Raw genomic sequence first — 18,099 nt, 5'->3', positions numbered from 1 at the left:
GTCCTCTGGAAGAGCAACCGGTGCTGTTCACCACCCAACCTTCTCTCCAACCTCAGAGTAGCATGTGCTTAACTCGGATGATCTAGAAACATCACCACTCATAAAAGGCCAAGAGTCTGAGTCAGAAGCCTCTGTAGCAGAGAAAACGTAATGACCCAAGCTGGGAAAACACTATTGAACCTTTGGGACAGAGGCCTCTTCTCACAATGAGAACATAGAGGCAGCAGGGCAGAGAGGACCCTTACCAGGCAGACTTCCCGCAGCACCGTTGGCTTCTTAACCCAAGCTTCTGCTTCGTCACCAATATAGCAGAGGGCTACCTGATTTCCCTGAAATCAGAGACAAAGTAGAAAGTTCTCTTCTTTTCCTTTTCAGGATTTCATATGTGTGGGCGGTTTGCCTGTCTGTGCACCATGTGTGTGCAGTGCCCGAGCACAGAAGGGGACATCAGAGTCCCCTGGGGTGAGAGTTACAGGTGGTGGTGAGCCGACATAGGTGCGCTAAGAATTGAACCTAGGTCCTCTGGAAGAGCAACCAGTGCTCTTCGCCACCCAACCTTCTCTCCAACCCCAAAGTAGAATGTCCTTAGCTCAGGATGATCTATAAACATCACCACTCATAAAGGGTGAGAAAGGCCAAGTGGGAGAAGAGAGGACACCACTATGGGGATAGCATTCTGCTCTCACTGAGCAGGCAACCCACATGGCGACACTGTGGTAGGTCCTGGACTCTAGCAGTTCAGGAGTAAGGTCTCCTCCAACCATCATCACAGCCCTGCTAGGCAGCTGTGGCTAGTCCAGTCCTGGATAGGATTGCTGAGGTTGGGTGGCTTGTCCACAGTGGCACATGTGTAGTGGTACAGGTAGAATTTGAATATCTAACTCCAATATTAAACTCTCTCTCTTCTATGTTTATCATTCAAGCATGTAGTGGGTTCAAGTCTTAAGTCTGGAGTCAGGTGCCCAGTCCAAGTCCATTGTGACAGTTCGATTGTGGAGTTCTCCCAGACTCCATTTCTTTCCTTGCAAAAATGTCAGGGGACACCACCAACAAACTTGCATGGTTTGGGGAAGGATGGGATCAGTTAAAAGGCATGGTATTGGAAAAGCAATTATTGGCACACAAAGCTTCCGTTCAATGCCATACCCGACATTTGTTACCTCTAAGGTCTAATGTTTTGAGAGTCATTCAATACCTAACCACAAAAAAACATGTAACAATGAGATAGGAGCTGGCTAGTGGAAAGGATTCGGTTTGCACACAGGGAAGGCAAGGTGCAGATGAGCTCATCGGCAACCTTAGATCTACCACTGTTGGTATGAAAGCAATGGGGAGGACGTTGGGAGAGAGACAGGATTTCCATGGAGGAAGGGATGCCTGTGAGAGTGAGGAAACGGTTCTCGGAAGAAATGATGCTGAAACCTGAAGGATGAGAACGTCCCTGTCTCGGAGTGGGGAAGGCAGAGTGGGCAGAACACACGGCCAGAGACTGAAACCACACTTGAGAGCAAGGACCGGTGATTGCTTGACACTTTCTGCCTCCATTTTCCAGGACCTATTTAACTTTCTCCAGAGGTAGTTGAAACTTTAAAGAATGACTAAGCATGTGGCCTGGGGCATATACAGCCCCCTGAGAATGGATAGGAGGGGTGGGGGAGGGGGGATGCCTGAACTTTTACACTGCAGAAGTATCGATGCCCACAAGGCAATTAAAGTCCCGGGATAAAGAAACCTACACTGTAAGACTGCAGCCTATTGAAGTTGCCACTAGACACATGGGACTATTTAAATTGTGTGTGTGTGAGTGTGTGTGTGTGTGTGTGTGAGTGTGTGTGTGAGTGTGAGTGTGTGTGTGTGTGTGTGTGTGTGTGTGTGTGTGTGTGTGTAGGGCTGTGCATGTGTATGGCATCAAAGGTCAATGTTGGATGTCTTCTATTGTTCTCCACCTCTTTTTTGAGACAGGGTCTCTTATTGAACCAGAAGCTCACCAATTCATCTGGACTGGCTGGAGATTAGTCTCTACCTTTCCCGGCAGTAGGATCACAGGCTGCCTCTCCCAGTCCCTCTTGCAGTTTTATTTGAAAACTTTCCTAACTGAGTCATCTCAGCAGTTCCCTAGCTATTTAAATTTAAATTAATTACCTTTAGCATTCAGCACCCCTAGAGAAGCTAGCGTTTGATCACCAGCAGCTAGTGGCTACCATAGCTTTGGGATACCGCCATCACCACAAAAGGTTCTGCTGGGAGTTCTAAGCCTGACTGAATCACTGGGATCATGGGAGAGCTTGTCAGAAATGCGGAATCCCAGGCTGCACCTGCTGACCCAGACTCTTCCGTTCAGAAACATTTCTTAAGTCACTTTTTAGGTAACATGTAGTGTTTGTATGTACTTTCCTGCATTTTTTTAACTGTGTCTCAGCTCTCAAAGTTACAGAAACACCAGTCTAGGGACACAAACCCACCTGGGATTTTGCTTGGAGACTATCCTTGTATTCATAATGCCTGGCCTGGCCAAATTCAATTGGAGAATGAGACCGAAATCCACATTAACTCTCAAGCACAGAAATACCTGGTAAAGCCCCACGGGGGCAAAGAACAGCTCTTCATCCTGGTGCCTCTTGACCAAGGAACCACAATCTGCAGAAACCTTCACAGTAGATGTATCGCTAACATTACATCTTGACACAGGTGTGCCTCGGTGGGACCGCTGGAAAACAAGACACGGCAGCTTGGCCAAGCACCCAGGGGATAGAATATTTTGTAGATAACAAAGATGAGTTACAAAGTCACATGGTCAATATCTGGGAAAGCCAGGCATTGAACCCTGATCTTCCTGATCTAAACTTTATCTGCCTGCTGTGTGTCTCACTCTAGGCCTCGGCACCAGGGTGGGTAGTACAGGCTCTAAGTAGGGGCAGACTGCCTGTATTCATTCCTGTGTTCATTGGGGTATTTAAGTAGAGGTGGGCGTGTAGTCAGTCCTTTCCCTGAGTGAGACTAGGCTACCTCTGTTTTTAATATCCAGCACCTCTTCAACAAAAAATGCACCGTCAGAGCATAGGAACCTAGTCCTATTTAAGGTGAATATTAATGCGAAATCACAAGCAATTTAGCTTAAGGCAGTGTGTGTGCAGAGGGAAGAGGAAGCTCAAATCCCTGAAGACATTTGAAGGTAATTGACTAATAGAAGTCGATCTTCTAGTTTTAGGACTCTGAAACCTACCAGACTCGGTACCAGTCCATCTTCCAGCCTTCAGCACCCCATACCCTGTCAAGTTCTATGTGACCTCTCTCCTTGTCACTATTAGCAATTCATTCCTCCTCTTGTCACCTCCTCTCAGAAGTCTTCCAGTTACTCTCCATCTCAGGGCTTTTTTCAAGGAGACATCCCTCTGCCCACGTGCCTTCCTCGTGCCTTCCTTGATGCTTGCTCTACACTGGATGGTAGATTGTTACGATTGCTATGCAAATGAACTGTGTGCCATCCAGTAGATTAAAGAGTTAATGTTGTTTTGAATAGGACTGGATGCCCGTGGGGACTGTCTTTAATGTTTGAACCCCCACAGAGTTGAGGGTGGCTTTAGAGGAGTGCCGGTTATTTCTAAATAGTTGGAAGCTGAGTTTTGGCCACAAATTGAATATATATGTCCCGGGACTCAGGGAACAGCGTGATAGGCTGGTTAAAAGCATGTAAGACATGAATGAATGCAAAGCTGGACTCTGGATGTGAACTCACAGATACTACGGTTAACTGCACAAGACCTACACAAGAGCAAACCAGTTACAAAGTCCAACAAAGACCTGGGAGTTGCTCTTGGGGGTACGGGCTGCTGAGGGAGAAAGAGGAAGTGTGATGGTTGCTCGCTTCATCGGTGACTTGCTACGGGTCTTACTGTAGACGTTCCTAGGGGAGGTCCCTTGTCAAGTCACGAGGAAAGTGTGTGTGGCCTCACTTTGTGCCGAGGCAGAAGAGCGATGCTGTCATAACGGATCTGCCACCAGGTGTCTCCAGGATGGCTCTGCACTTTCCCTCTCAACCTCCATAACATCAGACCTGTGATGGCAGCTGCTGAGGCAAGAACCAGGAACGTCACCGTGAGGATCACAGCAGTCACGGTCGCTGTCATACCTGGGGGAAGAGACGGCCATTACTCAGGCCCACCTATGAGCAGAGGTGAGCATGTCCCCCAAAACAGGTGTCTCAAGGTCTGTCCAGATAGGGTGGCCTAGGTTGTGACATGCTGAAGCCATTCAGACTTGGTTCTTCTGATCCTACTCAGCCAGTTCCTCACTCCACCCTCGCTACCTTGACAACTCTAGCCATCCCTTTGTTAATAGAGACTTCTATAGTAAGAACACAGCACTGATTCCTAACACTTTTGCTGAACAGTTCCTATGCACTCTCTATTGTGTTGTCCTCCAGGCATGTTCTAACCGTTTAGCCACATCCTCCTACCCAGAATACTTCCACCTCCCAGAAGGAACTGCTATGACTCAAATCTCAGGAGCCAAGGTTCCTTATAGCCATGGCTCTTAACACGGAAGGCAGGCAATGGTGCCCCTAGGAGGTACTGATGGTGTCTGCAAACACTTTCAGTTCTGACTAGAGGATTGCTGCTATTCACCATCCACAAAGCACAGGACAGTCTCACACAGGAAACTCTTCTGCCCCAAAGAGCGCGGCTGTGAAACTCTCGCCGCTACCTTCTCTGAGCTGCCATGCTTGCCTGCTACAGTGGGAGGCTTCATTTTGCAAAGGTCGTTATGAAATCCACAGCCAGGTTTATACTCAGGAAGGGAGTCATGGGGCCATGAGGTGTTCGAGTCATTCCTCCAGGGTCTTTAAAGCAGAGAAGACAAAGGTCAGCGTGGAGTGCGTTTGTTCCACCTGTCTTCACCCCACGTGTAACATGAGACATACATAAAAAGCAAACATGCCAACCAGGGTCTGGAGAGATGTCTCCGAGGGTAAAGACACTTGCTCTGAAGCCCGGTGACCCAGTTATATCCTTGGAGCTCACAGGATGGAAAGCCAGAACCAACTCCCCAGTATTGTCCTTATAGCTACACATGCATGCCATGACATACACATGCCCCACCCCGTGCATACATGGATGAATGCATGCACAGAGATGAATAAATATAAACAAACAAACAAACAAAACCAGCAAGTGGGCCTCAGTCCCTTAATTCAAACCTCTAGTGACTTGGTAAGTGGTTTTCTAACTCCCTTAGACTCTTCAGACTTCAGACCTCCATTACTATCATGTAATATAGAGAAGGCAATGCCTCCTTTTCATACAGGTAGAATATCTACCACAGTCTGTAACTTAAACCACATCTCTTTTGACTTAGAGGATCGTGTGCCAATGCTGCAAGGGTCAGCCATGTTTGACACAGACAGATCTTATTGCATAGCAAGCATCTTGATGGCTCATAGGCCAAATGCCAAATGCTACTCCCTACATGGAGTGTGCCCCTTCCTAGCATACTCAGGACTGGCTCTTATAGTTATTTTGTTCTTTACGCCAACCCATTCTGAGACTTCCTTTTCCCAAAGAATAAGGGAGGGAAAATGTCTCCCATGGAGTCTGAGTTAGTGATAGTAGAAATGGGAGCAGGTAGACACTGAATTTAAACCCTTGCCTTTCTTTTGACCTCCTCGTTGGTTTGTAGCTGAGAAAAACAAAACCAAAAATTTTTGTGGGAATTCCTAGTACTGGGAACTCAGAACAGCACAAAGTCCCGATGTCCACATGAGCTTCTGGGAGTCACACTTTATAGGCAAGGGGTTTTACTGAATGTGGACTTGGGCCGAAGGTGACCCTGTCATTCACTGCCTTGGGGGGGGGGGCTCAGAGCTTCTTCTGGGTCCCATTGGGGATGGGATCCAGTTGGGGCATCAAAGGAGGTAAAGCCCCTCTGGAGGTGAACTTGGGATGCTGTGCTCCTGAGCGCCCTCCTCCCCCAGGGACCCTGAAAAGAACCAGACCCACAATCTGAGCAAAACTCCCAAAGTTGACCTTTCTGAGTTCAGAAGGCTCTGACACTGTAACACGATGATGTCATCGACAAAACCCATGCTTGAGAACTGAGTTTGTGTGTGTCTGTGTGTGTACATATATATCAGAAAATACCTCAGGCTTCACGTGAGTTTACAATATTATGTTAGGTTGCATGTATAACTATCCTGAAATACGTGCAGCCCACAGGCCAAGGCTCGGACATTCCTGAGTGAATAGACTGATTAATAGAATGTTAGAACTAGATCCCAGGCTTCTGGTCTTCCCCCCACCCACCGACAACATGATTAATCTTACAGAAGTGACCAGCAGTACCTGATTACTTTCTGAGAACTGTCATAATGAAGAAAGGGACAGAAGAGGGATCTGTTTCCAGATTCCTGTAGAGCATAGACGGAGTAATCCACGCGCCTTTTCCCCTGGGAGTCCAAAAGCACAGGACCAGTGATTCCTGGAAAGAGAGGTTATACCAGGTGAGAGTAACGTGGCTCTCACAGCTGAACGCGGCAGCCCATCCCATCAAACATGATGCAAGGCTTCGCCATTTCACAGAACCTGAGCTAGGGTCAATACGAACACCAATGGACAGAAGATGTCTCAGAAGTGGGAGTTACACTGGGAAGGCAGGTGGACCTCTTTAGCTCCAAATTCAAGGCTCATCCAATGTCAAGAAGAAAAAAAAATGCTCAACATTAAGCCAGCTTGCATGCATTTCATCCAAAACTGCCTCCCGTGAAATCAGAAAATGTACTGAAAGCTGAATGCCCACAGGGCAGCAGCTGGCTGGGGATGAAGGAGAGACAGCTGCCTCTCTGGTTCCTGCTGTGCTGGCTACTCACTTCTAAGCATCTCTGAGACACAGGATTGCAAAGGTCTGGGCCCTTCCTTCTGACTCTGGTGGGTGCTGAAGTTTTGGCAGGGTGCTCAGTTTCAGCAGGTTTACTCTACCTGCTTGGTACATGCTAAACTCTGGTTATCAAGGAGAGACTTCAGAAAGGGGAAGCACACCTGTTCTACACCCCAAACCAGAAGCCATGCCCTGGCGTTAGGTTCCACTGAGGACAGTAGCTTCAATGTGCCTGGCCCTGTGATCCTGTCCCTAGAAAAGGAGTGACTCAGCCCTATCGCATGTACCCTAGAGGCACAGGGTCCCAAGTCTTCCTTCCAGAGCCAAGGGAGGCAGAGTTGGCCCACAGTGCAGGGCTATGAGGCCTGGTGCCCTTTGCTTTCTGGGATATTACACTGACTTCCATACTGTTCCGACATACACTAAAGGCAAGTTCCTTTGGGGTGTGGGGGGCATTATTAGAAGCTGTGTGTGAGAGAGAGAGTTCCCAGGGGGATGAAGATAAGAACAAGGATGAGGTTCAGGGGCCTCCTCATCCCCTGGTCAGGGAAACCTGGAGCCGTCAGGAAGCTCTAAGCCCACATGCCCTGTGGAAGCCTGGAATCGTGTTGAGATCATAAATATTCCTTAACAGAATGAGGCAGGCCTTTGAGGAAAACTATAGCAGGCGTTCATCATCTCCAAGTCCACAGGGATGTGGCTAAGAAGCCTGAGCTCAAAGACCACCTTACCCTGCAGTGTCACCTGACCGGCTCTCAGGGTGCTAATCAGCTGCCGCCCATCCCGGAAGTCTTTCTCAGCCTTCCTCATGTCCTCCACAGTCTGAGCGTAGAGTAAGAGAGCATCGTGCAGGTAGGCAGAGTACGGGCTCACCTTCAACAAGAGAAGCAAACAAGGTGTGCACACCCTAAGCTCCCGCCACGGAGCTAGAAGAAATCATCTTCCATCCTCTGAGCACAGGACCAGCCCGCACCAGTGTGTGTGTGTGAGAAGGGAAGGAGCTACCTCACGCCCACACTGGATGATAGCAAACCCAGCTGTCCAAGTCTTCAGCTTTCCTTGTGGCCCCTTGTTTTCTAATTGGATCACATGCTCAGACCAAGAACAGCTCCAGAGGCTATCTGCTATTTGTGGGAAGAGGATGCGGCCTGGGTGGAAGACTCAGAAGCCAGAATGTCTGTCATTTGTCTGGCTGTGAGAGCAGAGGCAGGGGCTCAGCTCACTCATTTATAACCTGGGATGAAACAATTCGTGAAACATGAGTGTGGCTGGATGAGGCAGATGCCCACAGTTCTTCAGTACCTGATGATCAACAAAACACATATGTGTACACACATACACACCCCCACAAACATACACACACACACACACCACCTTTCCCCTACAGCAGCCGGAAGAGAGAGATCCCTATAAATAACCATCCTTTCTCACACACATACACACACGCACACATACACACATACATACATACATACATACATATATACATACTCATACCTGTATATACATACACATATACACATATACACTCACACATACATACATACATACATAAACACATACATTACACACACTCATACATTATACACTCACACACATACATACATTACACATTCACACGCACACACACATAAACATACACACACACCCATATATGCACACACATACATTACAAACTCACACACATACACACAAACACATAGATACACACATACATACCTATGTTAAACATTCACACACACAAATACACATATACATACATACACTCACACAATACATACATTACACTCACAAACACATGCATACACATATATACACATGTGCACACACATACATAAACACACACATGCACACACAGGTATGCACACACAGGTACACACACATACCATCATCACAGTCAGGTTTACAGTCTGACTCTCATTCCTCATCAAGCCCCTGTCTTCATTGTCTCAGCTTGGCCCCAGAGTAGAAGTAGCTTCCTCTCTTGTCAGGATTCTCAGTAAATTCTGCCATGTTGTTCTCCCTCTGTACACAGTCATGTTCCTGCTGACTAATGTGACCTCTCATGACTGTCTTCCGTCACAAAGCCTATCTGCTTGCCTGACCTCTGCCACTCCCCATTTGACTGCTCCGTTCTGACTAATCGTCTCGTCATCGTCCTGACAAAGGCCATCAGCATAGTCTGAGGTTCCCGTTGGCATCTCTTCTGCTGTGTCAACACAGCGTAGTGTGACACTCAAGGCCACGGCTTGGAAGGGAGATGCCACGGAGGAGTCCAGTTCATGTTTGAGGAAATCCGGCTATGAGGAAATTAAGTAATTTACTCAAAGACTCCATAGTTAGTAAATAGCAAAGGCCAGTAGCTTTCCACCCCATAACTCTGGCTCCTCTGTGGTCATGGGTATGAACATCACAAAAGAACATCACACTACTGTTTATTTTGGGCTAGGGAAAATGTGTGTGTGTGTGTGTGTGTGTGTGTGTGTGTGTGTGTGGTGTATCTTTGGTATGTATGTGACTATATGTGTATGTGGATTTAGTATGTGTATGTGTGTGTGCATGTGTGTATATGTGTGTGCATGTGTGTATGAGTATGTGTGTGACTGTGTGTATATGTGTGTGATTGTGTATATATGTGGATGTAATATGTGGATGTGTGTGTGTGTATGTTTAGGTGTGTGTGAGTGTGTATATGTGTATGTGTCTCTGTGTAAATGTGGATGCATATGAGTGTATGTGTATGTGTGTGCATATGTATGTATGTATATATGTGTGTATGTGCGTATATGTTTGAGTGTATGTGTGTGTGTATGTGTGTGTGTGTGTAGTTGTAGGAGAAGAGGCAGGAAGAAGAAAGAGAAATGTCTAATCGACTGTGTAGAAGCTGCCCGCAGACCTGGTCCTCTGAGGAGATGGAGCTTTGAAAGGGTGGCCTCCTCAGTTCTTGGTAGACTTGCTTCCGGAAACCGTCATCTCCAATGCCTCCTCCATAGGCGCTGGGTGCGATGAGAAACACCGACTCATAGACTTTGGGAAAGCGTGTCACCTTGTCCTTTGTCAGTATTTCCTTCCAAAAACTGTCCTAAAATGTAACAAAATAAATGTCACTGTGCTGTAGGAAATGACACGGGGAGACCAATTACATTCAAGGCACCACGGAACCTAAATTGTCGTGTGCTAGTTCTTGGAAATACAATCATTCCAGAAGGCTCTGTGATGCTAGGTTCACTGCCAGAGAAGAAAGAAGGAGAAACACACGGAGGCACCAAGCAGCTAAGACATGTTAAGCTTATGGAGCAGGAAAGACTGTCAAACCGAGCACATTTAGGACCACCTGGTCCCACTGTGCTTTGCGTTGTCACTCTTTATAACCATCAGTAGCATCTAGATGCCGATCTGCTCTGACAAGTGTGAACACTGGATCCCAAATTCCCTAGTGTCAGCATATCTAGAGGCACACAGGCATGTGTGTGTACACATACAAGGCATGTGTGCTTTATATAACTGATATTACATTGTACAGTTCCTCTGCAGCTTGATTTTTTTTTTACAGTGTAAACCTAACTGAAAATCATTTTTTATCAAATGGACACTGCATGGTTTTAAGAAGCAGGGTGATCGCGTATGAACACTTCATGGTGTACTCTCCACTGTATGTTCTTTCTGTACTATATACCAGTTGGAACTATCAGAGTTTCACAAGGAAAAAGGAAGGACAGGAAGTGATTCTCTGCAAACTGTAAGTGCTGTCCCATCTGCTCCTCCCACCATCTACCTGCAAGCAGCGATGAGGGGAACATGAAGAAAGGACTGATAATAACAAGCAGAGGGAAGAGGATGCCCTGGGAAGTAGAGAGGGGTAGGATTCCATCCACCCAGCGAAATCTGGGGCAGCCTGATCATTCCAATACTTCCTGACAAAGGAAATATAGTCATTATTGTTTCTCTTTACATCAACTTTGCTCCATTTTAGTTCCTTCTGAATATAAAACAAGTTCACCTTAGAAAGGAAAACCCACTGACTGGAAACTACCCTGTAGACATGCAGGGAAAGAAAGGCACGTGACCCTTTTAGATGTGCTTAGAGCAGTAAGCGCAGACACTGAGGCTGGCCCTGGGCTAGAACACACACACACATAGTAGGTGTGCAGCCTTGGATAGGTCATTTGACCTCTCTGGGCCTCCATTTCTTATTCTATTAAAGAGATAAAACAAACAGACAAATAGCAAACAAAGACTCACTCTGAAAGAGCAGTTGGGTGACTTGGGAGTGCTGAGATCGTAGACGAGGTAACACACTGGCCCTACCTAGGGCTTGGGTTTGGGAGTTGGAAGGATAATGATGTCTGCCTGGCAGCAGCATAGGTCAAATATCCACTTAGCACTTGTGGGTAAGTACGTGGTACTTTGGCCTTTTCAATGATGAAGAAGGCAAATCTGGGACCTGTTTGATGGGCCAGTGAGACAGCCTCTACAGGCCTGTGTGAACGTCAACAAGGATATGGGGAAGCGGCTGTGGAAAAACAGAATTGGAGCCACCTGTCTGAGAGTCCTTCAGACAGGCTGATGTACTTGGCAGAAATGAGAGTTCCGCTGATATGTGCTTGCCTGGAGAACAGAGGCTGGCTGGAGCCAGCTAACCTCGTCTCAGCCCAGACCTAGTCCCTCACTGTCTATCTGCAGAGGAACTCTGTGTAAATGCTTTCAGTTCCATCTTGGTCTGTTTTAGAGTGTGTGCTCAGGGGTGTGTGTACATCCATTCATGCTCATGTGAATGCATGTGTGTGTGTGTGTGTTCAAGTGCATGTACACATGTGCATATGCATATGTGTCAGGGTCAGAGGTCAACCTCAGGTATTGTTTGATGTTGCTTTTGTTTACTTTTTAGGCAGGGTCTCTCAGTGGCCTGAGCTCACCAACTAGGCAACTAGGCTAGGTTGGATAACAATAAAACCCTAGGAAGCCATCCACTCCACACTTCTCCAGAACAGGGATTACAAGTGTGAGCCACCAAGCCTTTTAAAGTGGGTTCTTAGGACCAAGGTGTGTGTCGAGCACTATACTGCCTGAGCTATATCCCCAGCCCTGGTCTTAAGAGAAACCTTCAGGGTACTGACCTCCTAGAGCCTCGGTGAGTATCTGGTTCCCAAACACACCCGGCCACCTGGCAGTTCTTATCACCTCTCACAACAGAGCTGCTGACCAAGCCTACCTCCAGCTGCTGCAAGAGGATGAAAACGAATTCTCCAGTGTCGAGTCCCAGGTCCTCTGCAGCCTGCAGAATGTGCCTTGCATCCTCCGAGCTGCAGATTAGGATGATGACTAGAAGAAGTGGGAAAGGGCTGGTGAGATGGCTCAGTGGGTAAGAGCACCTGACTGCTCTTCTGAAGGTCCAGAGTTCAAATCCCAGCACCCACATGGTGGCTCACAACCATCCATAACGAGATCTGACTCCCTCTTCTGGAATGTCTGAAGACAGCTACAGTGTACTTACATATAATAAATAAATAAATCTTTAAAATAAAAAAAAAAGAAGAAGAAGTGGGAAACAGCCAGTTGTTTGTGCTCACACATGCGCGTGTGTGTGCATCATATACTCTCCGGCATACACAGACGCACTTTTTAATGTCTAAAATAAGCCCACTGCAAACAAGACACAACCTTTTTACTTCTTTTTTTTTTTAAGATTTATTTACTTATTTTATGTATGTGAGTACACTACAGTTGTCTTCAGACACACCAGAAGAGGGCATCAGATCCCATTACAGACGGTTGTGAGCCACCATGTGGTTGCTGGGAATTGAACTCATGACCTCTGGAAGAGCAGTCAGTGCTCTTAACCGCTGAGCCATCTCTCCAGCCCCCTTTTTACTTCTTAGAACATCATTCCGAAAATAGGAATGCCTGTGCCATTGTAGGGCATATTTAAGCTGAGCCGGTGATACACAACTGTCAACCTTTGTCCTTAAGAAGCTAATCTTTGCTGTGGTCTTCCACCACCACAGGGTACAAGTCCAGGGAGTCTGAGATCATTTCTTGGCCTCGTTTTTGTTTGGCTGACCCCAAATCTGTGGCGGCTCAGCTGCACATCAATTAGGAGGAAGTAAAAGAGGAACTGGGGTCAAGGACACTTGGACCTTCTGCGTTGGGAAGGGGAGAAGTGACCGTGTGCTTTGTTTCTTCTCTGTAACACCATCATCCATCCTGAGGTCACACAGAGGAAGAGGCAGTTTAGCTTTTAGGTTAGGCAAGCTACTGTCTTCATCTATCAAGCTTTAAGTGTGTGTCAGGCTTGCTCTCGGGAAACAGCTGTGAGCAAGACAGAATGGGACCCACTGTCGGGGGAGCATCAGCCATCGCCCCACTGTCGGGTTAGCATCAGCCACTGCTTTTCATCATTCACAGATACCTTGGAGAACACCATAAAGGAAGACAGGCTCATCTGAGTCCACAGTTTCAGAGATATCCGTCCATTGTCACATGGCCCTGTGTTGCGGTGGAACATCGCTGTGTTGGGAGCATGTGGGAGAAGACTGCTCGATTCACAGTAGACAAGAAGCAGAGTGTGAGGAGGAGACTTGGAACCAGGTGTCACCTCCAAATACACTCCTGCTGACCTACTTTCCGAAGCCAGGCCCCATCTCCTAAAGATTCCAGAACCTCCCAAAATAGTCACCAGCTGGAGACCAAGCATCAGACCCACGAACCTATGGAGGACATTTTTGGAGTCCCAGACAGTGAGTGGGTGAAGACTTGGGACATAACTGAGCACTCTCACCAGAGAGAGACAAGGATCTGATCCCAGCCTGTCTTCCTGAGGAGGTAAACTTGAGGCTGAGTCTGGAAGGCTGAGGAAAAGCTCCTAGGCATGCTGGGGTGGGGGTGGGGAGTGAGTGAGCACGGGTGTCATGGCCGTGAAGCATGTGTAATCTGAAGGACATAGAAGCGTGAATTAGGGTATTCTAAGCCACGTCACAAAAGCAATGACTGCCATACGTTGGTCAACTACCTATCAAAACTTGGCGCTAAGCCCTTCCCACATTTAGCCCTATCTAGTCCCGACCTTCCTAAGAAAGAGGTGCTTTTCTCTCTTTAATAGAGAAGATGTCTATGGCACAGAGAAGTTAAGATTCTTGCTCGTGAACACACAGCTAAAAAGTGAGAAGGCTGGAATAAAAACTCAGTATGTCCGTCTCCAAAGCCCTTGTTTTCAGTAACAAAACCCAAGCTTTGCAGGAGTTTGCTTCTAGAACTTACTTTGTACAGCACAACTCTATAACATCTGTGATTTCACATCACATGCATATATATATATATATATATATATATATATGCATATATATATATACATGTGTATATATTATGTATAATAAAGAAACTGATTAATATATTGTTAATTTTGTACCTGTGTCCACCTTCTTTTTATACTCATAGAAAAATAAGTATAAAGACAAGTTCATAGCTGTTTCTAAACAACCCCCAAACACGAGCTAAGGGAGACTCTTGCCTACTTACCCCTGGCGACAGACGACACATTCCTGAGGCCTTCCTGCAGAAGGTCTGAGCTGCTGCTGTTGTACCTCATGCTGGCAGTGATGTTGAAATGGAACTGGAGTCCGTCCTCAACAGCCCCCCACATCTCATCCATTTGTTTCCAGGAGGAATCTGCAGAGGACCCTCCAAACACCCCGATATGTTCCCAGCCCAGGTACCGCAGGCTTTTCCGAAGCACCGCACTGATTTCCTGCTTGGGTGGCACAAGTGTCACGCAGGTGTCACACCAGAAGTGGTCTTTCAGGGCTGCCATTTGTCCAACGAAGTCAAACAAGGGGATGTTCCACTCAGAGGCCAATAAACCAATAACCTTGAAAGTGAACAAGAGAGTAGCTTTCCGTGACGGAGCTGACCCCACACTCACACTTCAGACATGGTGTCTGCAGAGAGCTCAGGTTCAGGGAACCTGTGGGTCATTTCTGCAACTTTAATGTGTAGTGCAGGAACCTCAGGGGACAAGAATAATAAATGCAGAGATTCTCAAGTCCTTGCTACGTTCTAGTCCCTCAATTAAGAACGTTCATGATAATTTCTATCTTTAGTTTTCAATAGAATCATTTCCAAGTTGGTATTTTTATTGGTTGAGAATTTTTGTACATGCATAAAATGTGTTTCAATCAACACCCAATCAACATCTGTTAGCTCCAATTTCTACCCCATTCCCCAACTATTCCTCCCCAACCTCATGAGAATTTTATTTTATTTTTCTTTATTTTGTTTTTTTAACCCACTGATTCCAGTCAGAACTGGTAGCTTGTATGAGTATGTGGCCATCTACAGGAACATAGATAGCCTCTCAGAGGCTGCATGCTTGAAAAAAACTAACTCTCCCTCCCTCATCAGCCAACAACTGTCAATCTTTTCCCAGCTAGGAGTGGGGAGTCCTGACCACCCCGCCCTCCATGCTTAGATTTTGCTTCGCCTGATCTCACACACGTAGTGTGATGCTCTCACAGCTGATGTGAGCTCATATGTGCAGCTTTCCTTCTGAGTTCTGAAAGCAGTGTTTGGTGGTAGCCACCCACAGTCTTCATCTCCTGTTGACAGTCCCCTTGGTGATCCCTGACCTTGGAGGGGAGGAGATGATGCGGATGACGCACTGAGGGCCTGAGCACTTACCTAAGCTTCTGGAGTATCTCTATGGATACAGATGGTCATTGTTCCCAACTTAAAGATGGGACTATGGAGGTACAGGGACGCGTTGCATAGGTGACAGTAGTGTAATGGGAACAGTAGAACTCAAGCCATAGACCCCCGTTTAAATGCTTCCTGTACTCACTCATCCACTAGTTTCTTGTGTGTTTTCTTTAAGATATTACATTTTACAAAAAACTTCAGAGACCTTTAAAGAAGTTAATGCCCCTCACGGGAGCTGAGATATATAGAATAGCCCTGGAAAGCATCCTACCCTATAGCATTTATAGATGTACATTTACAGGCATTAAGGGAAGCAATCGATTACTTTTTTTTTTTTTTTGCTTTCAAAAACGTTAATTTGGAATGAATTATCAAATTCCTGTGGGTTTTCAATCTCACCTCAATAAAGATTATAAAACAAAATGTATAAATGAACTTAAGTAAGAGTAACATTCAATGCCTGGAGGAAAATAAAGAGTGTTTTCTAGTCTGTATTTCAGAGGTGTTTCATTGCTTGGCCTCCTACAAAAATGAGACATATTCACATACACACTCAAACAAATTAATGATAAATGACTCCACACTGAGGAATTACGGACAGGTAAAACTAAAGCAGAGGGCGAGCAGGGCCTCAGCACTCGGAACTGACCTTGAAGGAAGGGCAAGGTTTAGCTAACCAGAGAGATGTCAAATGCAGAGAGGCAGACATTGCAAAGGCCACCTGAGCTTCACAGCAACAAGAGTTCCACAGCACTGGGGGAGTGAGGTCTCTTAGTCACCCTCCCCGTCCTCTCTCAGATGGCAGGACACCCGAGGACATTGACTAAGCTAATCCCATTAACCACAAACTGCCACGTTTCCCTCATTTGCTGTAGCTTAGACCAATCTGTCATGCCGTAGTCTCTCCAGCTTGCTGTGAGCATCCCTGAATAATTTATTATACACACCAAAGGAAAGCCTCCTTTAACAATTGATAATGTTATTTTTAAAACCAAGCCCTGGTGTCAGTCCCAAATTCTCCAAACCAAGTAGCTGACAACATAAGAAGCAATGAGTCAAACAAGCAGGAGGGGAAGGGCACATGAACTAGTGAACTAGTCATTCCTCGAAAGTCTTTAAGACCATTAACTCTTGTAGTTACATGGTCTCAAAAAAAAAAAGAAAGAAAAGAGGAGAGGAGAGGAGGGGAGAGGAGGGGAGAGGGGAGGGGAGGGGAGGGGAGGGGAGGGAGAGAACAGAAGAAGAGAAGAGAAGAGAAGAGAAGAGAAGAGAAGAGAAGAGAAGAGAAGAGAAGAGAAGAGAAGAGAAAAACCTAAGACCTAGACAGCAATTGTTACAATTTTTGCCCAGAGACTAATGAAACTATATATAATATATACCCATCTGAAAGTGTCCTTATATAATGCACTACCATGTACAATGAATATATACAATTAAATTTTAATCAAAAATGTAAACGTCAATAAGAAGAGATGAATGGAATTTGTGTCTTTATCTGTATGTTCATTCCTTTCAGTAGAAATTCAAACATCATTTTTAGAATACTCCATACTCTACCTCTGCTGCTTCTGGGCATGCTGGTCCAAACAGAGCAGAAATATGTTCTTTCTGGACCTGGTCGATGAAAACCGCAAGGGACTCCTTGGCACTGCATGTTGAATTGGTGTAAGTGAACTCCCAGCTCACATTCCCAAGACCCACTGGCTCTGAGTTGAGCTTGTCCACAGCAGTCTGGAGGCCTGCCCCCAGCCTTTGAACACTAAATGGATGAGAGATGTTCCAGGGGGCATGGAACCCCACGGTGAGCTTAGCAGCTTCCAGACAAGTCACTAGCATAACGACAAAGAGCATCAAAACCAGAGATGGATGATCTGCACGGCTTCCCGCCCCAGCATAGAGCCTAGGTTCTAGCGGGGACTCAGAGTGTGTCCTAGAAGCCATGGGTAGTAGCATCTAATGAAGTATCATTATACAACTCAGGTAGGCTCAGCCTCTTGACCACTCATGCCCAGAACTTATATGAGAGTGAAGAGTCCCCAGAGATCACAGCTTGTTTTCTGTTCAGTGTCACTAATTAACAGAAGCCGGCTCTTTCTCAGCAGGCCCTAACACAATACAGAGGCAGCAGAGCTACAGAAAACAGGTAGAAGTGAGGAGTCAAGAAGTCCCTGGATGTTGGCCCAATGACATCACTGATGACCTTTGTGCTGCTGGACAAGTCATGTTGACCCTATGTGAAGCCATTGAGTTCACTCACATAGTAAGAGACCCTGTGCTAGAATTCTAACTGCTCTTCATGTTAATTGTATGACCCAGACATGATTGGTGCACATCTTCCCCCAAGTGGTGTGGGGAAGATTACAAGAAGATGTAAATCTAGTCCCTGCTACAAGGCTGACATAAAAAGCCATTCCATCAAAATTAGTTTGAGGGGCTGGGAAGATAGCTCCGTTGGTAAAGTGCTCACTATGGTCGGGGGAAGACTTTTGCTTCAACGCTCTGAACACACGATAAAAGCTGAGCATGGTGATGCTTGCC

General features: G+C 46.3%; 1 protein-coding gene across 1 annotated transcript in view; it reads right to left on the bottom strand.

Annotated features, from left to right (window-relative positions):
- Nucleotides 1–17,505, bottom strand: part of LOC110285938 (guanylate cyclase 2G) — a 41,720-nt gene extending 24,215 nt beyond the window's left edge. The window contains exons 1-10 of the mRNA XM_021152413.2: nt 17,119–17,505; nt 14,386–14,734; nt 12,083–12,192; nt 9,767–9,952; nt 7,602–7,743; nt 6,339–6,474; nt 4,728–4,840; nt 3,954–4,129; nt 2,570–2,707; nt 246–329 (exon numbers count right to left, since the gene is read on the bottom strand). Of these exons, the coding sequence (XP_021008072.1) occupies nt 246–329; nt 2,570–2,707; nt 3,954–4,129; nt 4,728–4,840; nt 6,339–6,474; nt 7,602–7,743; nt 9,767–9,952; nt 12,083–12,192; nt 14,386–14,734; nt 17,119–17,502 (1,818 nt within the window). The 5' untranslated portion in view covers nt 17,503–17,505. The remainder of the gene's footprint in view (nt 1–245; nt 330–2,569; nt 2,708–3,953; nt 4,130–4,727; nt 4,841–6,338; nt 6,475–7,601; nt 7,744–9,766; nt 9,953–12,082; nt 12,193–14,385; nt 14,735–17,118) is intronic.
- Nucleotides 17,506–18,099: the final 594 nt, after the last annotated feature.

The sequence above is a fragment of the Mus caroli genome, unplaced genomic scaffold, assembly GCF_978045245.1.
Source record: "Mus caroli unplaced genomic scaffold, Mus_caroli_1 scaffold_20, whole genome shotgun sequence".
In the NCBI taxonomy this organism is placed as follows: Eukaryota; Metazoa; Chordata; class Mammalia; order Rodentia; family Muridae; genus Mus; species Mus caroli.
Note: the sequence above shows the minus strand (reverse complement) of the source record. Positions and strands in the feature narration are given on the sequence as shown.